The sequence below is a fragment of the Synchytrium microbalum genome (assembly GCF_006535985.1).
Source record: "Synchytrium microbalum strain JEL517 chromosome Unknown SmJEL517_scf0015, whole genome shotgun sequence".
Taxonomy (NCBI): Eukaryota; Fungi; Chytridiomycota; class Chytridiomycetes; order Synchytriales; family Synchytriaceae; genus Synchytrium; species Synchytrium microbalum.
Genome location: NW_022158364.1, coordinates 411,858 through 424,407, shown reverse-complemented (window position 1 = coordinate 424,407; position 12,550 = coordinate 411,858). Strand labels below are relative to the sequence as shown.

The following is a 12,550-nucleotide window of genomic DNA, read 5'->3' as shown; positions in this document are numbered from 1 at the left end:
GCGAGTTGTTTTACTGGACTGGATTCAAATGTTTGTTGTGCTACATCTGCTGCATCAACCATCTGATTGATCGTGAACAATCTTTCTTCAATCAAGGATTCCTTTAGCGGTCTACCGGGTGGTAGAGATATCACTGTGTCCTATAAAAAGAAAGATTCCGTCGAGATTGGAATGATAAAACAACACCAATACATTTGAATATCACTTACATCAATAGCACAGGTTCTCGTATAATGCTTTTCGAACAAGTGTGATATGACCTTATTCCACGTGATAGACTCGTAGGTTGGGTCTGCAGTTTTACAAGCTTGGCACGAATATGCCAGATCGTCCCTCACTTCAATACTATCTATAACCAGTCGAGCCATAAGAGACTCGTGTACTCGAGCAAACTCTGCTTTAAAGTCTGCTATTAGAGTTGTGGAGAGACGACACCATGCTTCCCCGTCATCATCGGGTGGAGCATTTCCATCGTGATGTAGAGCGAGGTGTACAGGGACGGTTTCGTAGAAGAAGGGGAACATGGCTACTTCATCTTGTTGAAATGTGCGGTATTGTGTGCTGCCTACTAGGAGTGCTTGTCTTCTATCAAATACGTGTGGTACAATCTTTGGTGCTGGGTGAGGACACATGCATGATCCTGGTCGTGATAAGTCAACATCAATCGTGCTCTGTTTGTTTAAATGCGAAAAATCTTGTTAAACCCATGAATCGAGTGGAATATAGATCGACAACTGCAGCATGCCTCTCTTGATCACTCACATAGACAGCACTTGTCGACACATAATGGACCTCCTTTACATGACTGACCATTTGCACCAGATCACTGACATACGGACACCGTTTACAAGAGAATGCGAATACGTTCGCTTCGGAATTTGTCGTTATACCTATAGCTTTAAATCTCTCCAGTCGTTGGTCGGCTTGACTGGTAGTATGAGGTTTTGATAGGTCAAGCAACAAATGCAGTGCATCGAATGTCAGATAGTTGTCTACTGGTGGTAAACCATCTTGCCAAGTTTCTATATATGTATGTACAGTTGGTAGCGTCATGAATTCCAATAGACTTGGTGCATCCATGGGTTTGTTGTCCATCCATTCAGCGTGAATCATTTTCAAATATGAGCGTCTGTTTTGAATCAGCACACGGTTAGATCAAAAGACTGGCAAGACAAAGAGCATGGGATTTACCTAGCAGCTCTCCTCTCGTTCTTTTCTTGATCGGTGACTTTTGGGCTTGACAGAGGTGGAGAGACTAGACCATCATCGTCATGAAGTGGTTTTGGTAGTAGGTTTTCCTTGTTGACCACCTCTATATGTTCCTTGTGACCCTCATCATCAAGTGGTTTTGATTGTAAGTTTTCCTTGTTGACTACCTGTATATTTTCCCTGTTGAATAAAGGCCATCGTATGTTCTCCTTGTCACTAAACTTGAATGGTGAAGATGAAGTTGGGAATAGAGGTGTAGTTGCGTCAAATTTATGAGTCTGTTTGGTCCGTTTTACTGGACTATTATTTTCGGAGTCCGAGTCGACTGCTAGTCTCGATTTGTTGTATTTCGTCTTTCGTACTCGATCAGCACCAACACTGCTGGACGGAAGTTGAACATCAGATTGTGATGATGATGGTGCTGACGGTGATGATGCCGATAGGGAAGGAGCGTGATTGCCGTTGAAGGATGGCTTGTCGTCATAGTATAAATAGTCAGAATGACGATTTGTCCTTGTTGAGGATGATAATCTTGCAGAACTACGCCTTTCCATTTTCTAAAGACTAAGAAACAGATCCAGTTAATTTGCTGGCAGTTCGTCATGACCGATGATTTGTCTACATTCAATACTTGCCAGCTTTGTTATCCAGGACCACTCCCTTACTCGTACCAAGACATCTTATGTGTCGTTGAAGAAGCAAAGTCAAAGTGGACGAGACTCATCGCCGGGCGCAAACTACATAACTGATGCTCTTTCCGCGTTTGTTCAAGTCAAAATATTCAATTTCTCCTGTCATCTGCCTTGGACAAGACAGAGTTATTACGTGATCCTACACCTCCGTGCAAAACACTTGGAAGTGCGAAAATATGGAAAGGTGGAATAGATCTCCGATATAATCTGTCGCAATTAATAATGTGGCTATTCTCGAGGATATGATCACCAATACCACCTCGAGCCCTCGACAATGCTGTAAAATTTGCTGCTTTGAAATCCATTCACTTTTTTACTTTGCCTCACAAACCCCCCCAAACAAGCTTTCTGCACTCAACGCTCACCACAACCAGGCAATCTTTTTGCAAGCACATTCTTCTAAACGATCCCCACCAATATATGGCTGCTGCTCGTATTATGGCTACGTCATCCCACCTCGCTGCTACTGCAGACTTGTTTGCTCCAATAACTTTCTCTCGAGGCCCAAATTGGAAGAATCGTTTTATGCTGGCTCCACTTACCAACACACGTACGCTTGCTTCTAGTGCAAAGTGTCCTAACATTTGTGCATTAAGCATTGTTTGTACTAACATTTTCACCTTTGTAGAATCTCATCCTGATGGAGTTCTTTCGGATGACGAATACAATTGGTTGGTAAAGCGTGCTGAAGGTGGTCATGGCCTCGTTATGACCTGTGCTGCTCATGTTCAGAAAGTTGGGCAGGTATGCGATTCGTATTTATTGTTTATCCTGTTTCCTATTGTTATATGATGTGACATGTATATTTATACATATTTCCATATATTTAGGGATTCCCCGGTCAGCTTGGTATCTGGAGTGATCATCACATTGATGGACTCACTCGCCTTGCTGGTTAGTTCTACATTATTTTGACAAATGGGGTTCAATATACGGACGGACAGAGCAAAGCTAACTTGTATAAATATAGATGGAATTCGCAAGTTTGGGGCTGTATCTTCCGTTCAACTTCATCACGCTGGTATCCGGTCGCCTGCAGACCTCATTGGAGAAACACCAGTCGGTCCATCTGCAACTGAAGAGTTCAAGTCTCGAGCCTTGACTCTTGAAGAAGTAGAACAGCTCAAGGAAGACTTTATTGTTGCTGCAGTTCGTGCTGAGAAAGCCGGTTAGTGCATCTGGTCAAATTTTGGAAGAGTTTGAAAATATCACTGACCAATCCTGTGGCCGATAGGTTTCGACGGCGTGGAAATTCACGGCGCTCATGGTGCGACACGTTCACGAATCGCCCGAACCAAGTCTGTATCAAGCCATTCCTAACTCTGGTTCCCCATTTCCTAGGTTATATCATCTGTGCCTTCTTGTCGTCTGAGTACAATCAAAGAACCGATGCATATGGTGGCAGTCTAATGAATCGAGCCAAGCTCCTCCTCGATATCATGGATGGAATCCGCGAAAGGTGTCGTCCAGACTTCCAATTGGGTCTCCGTCTATCTCCAGAACGATTTGGCCTCAAAATGGCAGAACAAATTGAACTCGTTAAAACCGTGATGGCAACTGGCAAATTGGACTACTTGGAGTTGTCTCTATGGAGCTGCTTCACACCCCCAGCTGAAAAGGAGTACGCTCAGAAACCCCTCATTGCTTGGTTTGCTGATATTGAAAGGAACGGATGTCGTTTGGGGGCTGCTGGAAAACTGTATACTGCTGCTGAATGTCGACGGGTGCTAGAAGAGTACAAATACGATTTTGTGGTCATGGGCCGAGCCTCAATTATTCACCACGACTTTCCAAAGCTCGTTAAAAGTGATCCAAACTTTGGAGCTATGGAATGGCCTGTACCAAAGGTATGTCTCGACCGAAAGAGAACTACGACTGGTCCTAATATACATTGCAATTATAGGCTCACTTCCGTAAAGAAGCTGTCTCTGATACATTTATTACTTACCTCGGCCAATACTTCAAGGCTATGATTGGAGTCTAGAGCTGATACTATAGAGTAGAACATAGAATACACGTTGTAGTAGTTTCTTTGGTAGTAGACGTAGTTCTTCAAGTTCACTTAGTTCTGGTGACACGACAACAGTTCTGGTGACGCGACAACAGTGAATGCTTATTGTATTTAAGTTCTTATCGAGTATCATCTCTTGCATCAAAGCCGAGATGTTGACTCGATGACATGACTCAATGTTGTTCACAAAGTTAGAGAAATTGCACGCATTACATAGCGGTCGATTCAAGAAGAAGCGTATAGCGAGCAGTAAGAATGTAAGTCATGTTGCGAATCGAAGCTTTGCAGTATTTTCTCATTTCCAAGTCAAATCTCTACAGGACTGCAAGTGAGGATGAGCAACAAAGCAATGTTCCTAGAAAAGCTCCAACAAAAGAACGTCAATTCAAGAAGAAGACAACACTGTCTGCATCCATGAGTGTCGCTGCCGACATGGCCTTTACAGGTCTAGTAGGAAACATTGTCGAAAAGGAGATCAATGACATTCCATCTGCTCCCTCAGTCCCAACCATGACTGGATTCCCTGCTCCATCTAGACGAGACGTAGATCCACCTGAACGCACTCAAACAGAAGATATATCACCAATTCCGGGCTCTTCATCGTCTGTAGAAGAAGCAGAAGACCTAGCTATTCATCGTGAGAATATGTCGAAACTAGCTTCCATGTCTCCTGAAGAGATGGCTGAAGCTATAGACGAAATCCGTGAACGATTTGATGATTCATATTTGAATCTGCTGCAGAAGAGAGGGGAGGACAAGTATCGTCGTTTGAATGTACACGGAAAGACGTCAAACAAGGGCAGTAGCTCTAGTGGAGGAGCATCAGCAGTACCAACACTAGTAGCACCTGATCCTGAGATGTATGAATATCTTCCAACAGAGAAATCAGAGCTCGATAAACTGGCATGGACATCCTCAGCCACTGTTGACTCAACACTGCTTGCACACGCACATGCCAAAACTATAAAACACACAAACACTCGATATGACTTGAAAGGATGTATTATAACAACCGAAGATGTACCTGTGCATGCTGGCCTACATCATCACGGTGACGATGCAGATCGAGCTGGGTACACTGTATCGGAACTCGTCCATCTAGCGAAGAGCACATACCCGTCACAACGTGCTCTCAGTCTTAACACTATTGCCATCATATTATCTAATATACGTCGTGGAGTCATTATAGATTCTGATATTATAGCATCCGTCACCCAAACATTACATGAAAGTCGATTTACGTTGGTTGTGAGAACTGCAATGGAAGAGAGCAATCAGACCATCATTGTATCTGCTCTCGAATGTTTGCTGGTCATGCTAGGACTAGATGAAGAAGAAGGTGTGTGGGATGATCTTCTCATGACTCGATCTGGATATAGAATCTTCCCAATATCTGCTCGTGAGATTGAATCCTTCAATTCACAAATCTCGGGCACCCATTCTAGAGATATGGATCAATTCGTTGAGTCGCTACTCAGTATGAATACATTTGATAGGTGTCGAGATTTGATACATGATGGAATATCTCATGTCACGCAACCTATATTGATGCTGTTGATACGGCTTGCTCGATATTCTAGTGATGCTGTATCTCGACTATGCAGCACGACTCGATTATTGGAGCTTGTCAGAGATAAAGTCGTTGGTATACCGCATCCATCACCATCTCCGAATCAAACATACAAGGCACAAATTTTAGCTGTAAAGTTGTTTAGAGTGCTATGTCAATCCAGCCAGGATACAGCCCGAGTAGTTTTGAGATTAGGTGTAGTGCCACTCATGGCTCGCTTCCTCGGTGACCTTTCGAGTGAAGACAATGATGTCTCGTATCTACTAAATCTCCATACCGAAATATTCACCATGTTTGGCATTGTATGGAAGTATCAATTAGGTGGATTCATATTCGACGAGTATCGAGAAATCATTCGGGACATTCTTGTAAAGTCACTGGAAGTTGACGACAATAATAGTAATACTAGCAGTAAAGTCACGAATGCAAATAGTAGACGAACTGTAGCAATGCTACGAATGATGACACCGCTTGCTACTTGTTTTGCATCGCATCTGACATTGGGTGCACCCGATGATGCTTTGATGGAATATGTCGAACTGGCCTTATCAAATCTAGAAGGCCTGAACAATCGTATTGCAGCCGCTTCTCAGGACAAGGATGTAGCATATGAGCGAGTATTGCTGTGTCTCAAGTCCTCTCTAGCAGATTTCGTGGCTGCGTATATAGAAAAGCTTCCCAATCGTCTGGAAGCTTTTACGGAAATGATGTCTGACATGACAGTTAGATGGTGGGATGCAGCAGATATCGAGAATGCTTTGAATGATACAAATGGATTCTTAATCCGACCAGATGACGGTGGTGTTGGTCACTTGTCATGGAGTATGGGACTTGATCGAGTACAAGATGTATCTCGAGCATCTGATTTGGTCACGTCCACTATATACTTTGATAATGTATCATCCATGATTGACTTGCTGCGTACCTTGAAATCCAAGATCAACGCGACTATCTCACTGCCTTCCAGCATAAACATAAACCCGACTAGCGTGAACTATGAATTTTGGACAATGGTATTTGGACAGGGTATTGTACGGGCTTGTAACTCAGCACTTGCTATTCAACCATCACTAGCAGCCGCCACTCAATTGATATCCCATGCTATACCTGGTGACGAATGCATTGTATCTAGCAGCTTGGATGTAATGTCGTCCGTCTCGAAATGGCCCGAGACTGTAGAATTAGCATATAAACATATCTTACTGGATGATGTAAAAGGCTGGGAGTCACAGTGCTTGTATGGCCAAATATCAACTGGATTATCATCCTTGTGTCTAAAAGCCAGTAAGACGCTACCAGCGCCTGCAGAATGGGTCTTTAAACCGATATTAACGATTGAACGAAGTGATATGGCAGAATCCGAATACTGGGAAGTAATCGTATCCGTATTGAATATAGTCCAATCTGGTGTCGTGGATCCTCACGTCATAGTAAAAGGAGTATTGGAAATCTTTATGATTGAAGATTCACATGGCCATCTAGCTACCTCTGATAAACAAGTAAAAGCCGCACTCAATAATGTCATAAATAGTGCCTTCACCACTCAAGCCATCAAATACGCATCCACCTCTCCACCATTTTACGACTTTTATCAAACACTGCTCCGTCAATATGGTGCTACAGCTCGTGGAGACCAGCTGTTTACACGGTGTATAGCAATACCACTACAAATGCACTTCCAGTCCTCATACAGAATCCTATTTTGGTCTGAGCTCTTTGACACCCTGTCTCGAATCACACTGGAAGAACACTTGGCAATCTCATGCATGGATGCTTATTTGCATCCTCCTGAAACCAATGTGGGAGTCCTCTCGGTCTATATGCGAGCACTGGTTGAGAAGGGACTGGATTCAGATACGCAGCCATTCTTGTTTACTATTGCGTGTCACCATATAATGAAGTTTTTGCAGACGGACTATAGCAAGACGGGGTTGGGCGAATTGAGTGGTAAAGATGTGGAAAAGTTGAAGCATAATTGGTTTACGGCTTTGAGGAGTGCGCCTGAAGCTGGGAGGTCGATTGTCGTTATGGGGGGATTTATAAACAGCATATAAAGAACGCATTGTTGTACTACATAGCATATAGACAAGATAGTGTATAAACAAGTAGCAGATTAAACACAGTGCAAGTAAAAATTCAAAAAAGAAATAACGTTTATTTGAAGAAGTCTGATCGTTCGTTTAACAGTAAGTGGACCTCAAAAAGCAAAAGACGTAAAACAAAATCAAACTTTAATATTCAACTCCTTTGCGAGTTTTACTATAGCTGATGAGACCTCAGCGTGCTTCTCTTCCAGCGACCAGTGTGAGCAGTTAGGGAAAGTAATGACGCTCAATTGCCCTTTTGCTGGGAAGAGCTTGTCTACGTCACCAAGACAAGTTCGCATATCTAGCGCTTGATCTTTCTCTCCCTACCAAATTTAGAGAAAAAGTTAAATCGGACACTTTTTATCCGCGGTTTTCTGCAGCAACTCACCCAACAGATAACAGTTCGAACTCTCTGAGGGACTGGCTTGTCACCAATGTTGCCCCACCCACCATTGAATAGGTTACGGTAATAGTTGAGCATTCCAGTAGATGACTTGTTGTATCGGAACGCGATGCGTTTGTATTCGGATGATTGCTCCAATCCGAGAATCCAAGCCGAGTTGTCCAGGGAGAACATGAATTCTAAGGATGCAATGTGTTAGTTTGGTTTTCCAATGTCGTTCAAAAAACAATACTGATTATGAACGAACAAACATGGAAGTCGTTCAAAAACATTACTGATTATGGAACGAACGAACATACCGGGTAACCAGCTGTTCTGGAAGAAGAACATGTAAGACGACTTTTTAAACTGTTTTGGCGTCATGTTTGCCCTAAAGTGGGCTGGCCCGACGATATTACAGAGAAGGAGGCCATAAAGCGTTTCGGGATAGCGGAGTGCGTATTCCCAAGATACCAATCCTCCCTGTGCAAAGTATGTATTTGTCAGCTCCTGCGCAACCGTCGTTGCTTACAGATACACACCCAATCATGAGCACAGAGGAGGGCCTTACCACCACCAAGCTCGTCGATAATGCCTTTGATGTCTGGCATTATCGCATCACAGGTATAATCTTTAACGTTTTTGGGGTGGTCTGACAAGTTGTAGCCCCGCATGTCGATAGCAACGACCTTGTAGCCATGTGCTGACACCTCGTTCAGCTGATGACGCCAAGAATACCAGCTGATAAGGCCATCAATAAGAAAAAATGAGCGGACAGAATTAGATTTCTTACAGTTGTGGTACGAGTTGCTGTACATACCAATCTGGAAACCCGTGAAGTAGGAGAACTAGGGGCCCTTCACCCTTCTCGACGTAATGGATCTTGACGCCGTTGACGGTTATGTACTTGTGCTCTCCGAATTCTTTAGGAGACTCCAAATACTTGGCTAAGGGGGAGAAACACAGGTTTGGTCGGGACGAGTGTTGTCACCAAAGAGTTTGTTGAAACTGCTGAATAATGCGACAGAAAAGACTTAACAATCAAGTGCAGAAAGGAGACTTGTTCGTACTTTGATCCTCAAAGCTGGTATCTGGAGGAGGGATCTTGCGTCCAGGAGTCAGAAAAGCTCGAATTCGTGAGAAGGGTAACGTGATGGCAGTGATGACAGCCGACATCACGACCGTGAAGGGGACTATAGGAGAAGGATCAGTACATGGTTTCGTGTTGAAATTCACGGATTCATGAAAAGCGTGACCAAAGGACCACAATGATGCAGTCACTCACTGATGGAAGCCCCTGGTGTGTTGAACTTCTTTCTGAAGGCGAGCTCCTTCTCCGTCCAAGGCGCAAATGTCGGCGGATCAGCAAATACTACGTTTGGAAGTACGCTCATCGTAGAGTCTTTGCCTTGTAGAGTCTTTGCCTGTTATTTCGAGTTTGGCCTTTGTTGTGCGATGAGGGACAAGAAACCAGCAGTCCCAAGTCTGATACTACAAAATTGAAACTGTTACGCGACAAATATGCTAAAGGCTACAAAAACGCGTCCTCTATATTCACGCAACCGGCCACAAGCTGCAAAGAGGCACCATGATGTGCCGGAAGATTAAGGCAATTGGTACAGCAAAGTAAAGCCGACATTCTACTGATGAGAGTCAAGCTGAAGACAAGACCGATAGAGCAAGTACGCATCATTTGGATGTATCGCTTGCAAGAACTAGGCACTGTATAGGTTCGTTTTCTCCGTGGGATTCTCGAGCAACATTTGAAAAAATCCAATGTCGCAAACTCGAATATCTCGACGAATGAAAAGATGGACCAGAAACGGTTTCCTACGTCACAGATTGTTTAGGGGCCGGACTAGGCAATTGCTGCTTCCGTGATTGCCTCATCCGCTCATATTCTCCGAAACCCCTCGATATTTATTACAGCAACTTTTTTGTCTTGAACCTTATTTTGAATTACATTCCGCTAAAAGCACAAAGATAAAGTATTGGTCTTGTTTGAAGGCTACATTTTCTTTTGCTGTCGATGATGATGGGGGTTTATTGGCTGTTTGCTCTGTGAGCTTCAAACTGACTTCTTCGCGAGATGCACTACTATGATCGAGTCTCTCAATTCATTTTCTCTCATTGGTAGATGGGCGCTTTCGTTCTCTTCGGTCCAAGCTGGAGGATCAGCCACGATATCTCCCTCGTCCATCACATTGAATTCCATCTCCGGATTGACCAATAATACTACTCCGATCTGGACCGGATACATCTATACAATCTGGTTGAGCACCAACACATTATGGAATAGTTCAATGACTCCGTCTGTTTCTCTGTCGATAACCAATTCTTTTGGCACAAATACGCAGTCTCTATTGTAAGCTCTACTATTTGGACCGACCTTCAAGCTCTCGTCCTGACCTTGTCATTATATACTAGAACTCTTTATGCGACTGGGAATAGCACTGTAGAAGCAATAGTCCATTTGTCCACATCGGACTATACCCTCCTTGGAAACAATTGCACGGTTTCATTTGTAAGCATTGGAATCAGTTCGCAAAAGAATTTGCAATTTCTTCTCAACCTTTTCAACCACACTCTGTATAAACAGGTTGTCACGTCTGGCGTTTCAAGTAATACGCTATCGTATCCAGGTTTCAAGATTAGACCCTACCCCGTCATGCAGACTTCTTTAAGCACTTATTCCATTACGTATGCCACGGCCTTTCAAATCAGTTTCTATACAAATGCCTGGTATCCTCTCGATAACCAGATCTTAATTACTTGGAACAATGTAAACCCATTTGCACCATTTTGTTGTTGAATTCGTTTGTTTTTTAAGCCGCATTTTCTTAATTAGACCCAATGCGGAGGAGCGGCAGCACAGCAATCAACTTGGTGGGCAACTCTTCCCACCAACGAACCCTTCAACAGTCAGCCTCGTTGGCTATATACGATATTACAGGTCGGAAACAGCGCTGGATACTTGATCAACACCACCAATCTGCCAATGTTTTGTAGCAATGTTACACTGGACACCACCACAGATATGCATCTGGTCTCATATCGAACGGCCAACATTAATGTGTCTTCTCGATCAATGTCAATTATAAACCCATCGGGGGTCTATAATTTCCAATATGGTATACCCTTGACGATTTCCACCAATGCCAATGTGACGGAATCACCTAATGCCACCGTTGCATTTGCGTATCAATGTGGAGCCGCTTGGGACACTTCAGTTCCTGTAACCACTTTTAGCGTGGCTGCATTGCAAGCTGGGTTCATATGGAATATATCCCAGCCCTTCCTTGCAAGCTCTTCAAACTGCGGTGGTGGAAAATTGTTGAATTACACCGTTACAATCAACATTGGACCTGAATTGAATAGGCAGGTCGCTGGAACTGCTTACTTTGGCACATCGACATCTCCAAGCACGGTTATTCGCTCACCCACAATAGCTACGACGACAACGACAACCACAGCAATCGCAACCACACCAACAACTACGACAATGAAGGCAACGACTACAACGACTACGACAAAACGTAGCGATAGTACTCGTACTTCGCCTGTCACCGCTAGCCCAGCTGTAATCAGTGTAACTGCCCCGCCGCTGTCGATCGCAACAGCTGTCTTTGTTGTAGCACCGTCTTTAAGTATATCAATTGTGCCAGTACCAATATCACTTAGTGGCGGAACATCGCAGTCATTGCAGTTCAGGTATTTTTTAGGTTGCTTGGTGACTATGACACTGTCGGCTGAATGGTCGTGATTTTGACGATTTGTTCCTTCTTTTGTAGTATAACCAATGATGCAGGTGCTCGATTCACCAACTCGGTGCTTTCTGTCATTCTTGGAGGCTCATGTGTGTCATCAGACCCAGTGGTGGTATACAAGTGAGTAACCGTGTATGTTGATACTTTATTCTTGCTGAGAAGCTTAACCAATCACAAACGACAGCAAATCACTGAGTGCGTGGCCTGTCACACTGAATTCGCTCTCATATATGCCTAAAAGTGCAGATGGCATTGTGTCCGGTTATAATTGTCCAGTAACTTTGACCTTCTTCGATGGAACCTCAAACCGTTGGAATGCATCCATCCTCACAATCAACATTAGAGCCAAGGCCCCGACATTTACTTATTTGGGATATCCGGTCGTTCAAGGTGGCCAGCAAAGAAACTGGACTTTAGTTCAACTCAACACCGCAAATCTTGATATAAACATTGATTTCCCAATGTCGGTAACACTGGACCAAACCTCATGTAAAAGTACGAATGGGATTGTGCCACTTGGGAGCATTGCGGCTTCGCAGTATGATCCTACAAGCAGTACCATGAGCATTGAAATTCCGCTACCAGCCAACATGCTGGTAAAATGTTTTAGCTCTATACTTACAGTCCTGAACGCGGAAGGAACCATGAGGCTGACAGCCACTCTGTCATACTCGTCCCGATGGGCTAACTTTGTCAAGCCTACAGATATCATTTACACTACTCAGGGTGCCAATCTTACCTTGAACTCTGCAAACTTTGACGCCGCGGACAATGTCAACATTACACTGAGACAAGTTTGCTTGCCTGGTGCTCCTGCAGACCTTTACCCTGA

The 12,550-nt window shown here is 43.8% G+C and overlaps 1 protein-coding gene across 1 annotated transcript; it reads left to right on the top strand.

The window, feature by feature from the left end:
• Nucleotides 1-2,321: 2,321 nt before the first annotated feature.
• Nucleotides 2,322-3,885, top strand: SmJEL517_g03139 (uncharacterized protein; the record flags this gene model as incomplete). Its single annotated transcript, XM_031169067.1, has 7 exons — nucleotides 2,322-2,451; nucleotides 2,530-2,645; nucleotides 2,732-2,795; nucleotides 2,872-3,069; nucleotides 3,136-3,168; nucleotides 3,243-3,748; nucleotides 3,805-3,885. The coding sequence occupies 7 exons, from the start codon at nucleotides 2,322-2,324 to the stop codon at nucleotides 3,883-3,885; spliced, it is 1,128 nt and encodes a 375-aa protein (XP_031024946.1).
• Nucleotides 3,886-12,550: the final 8,665 nt, after the last annotated feature.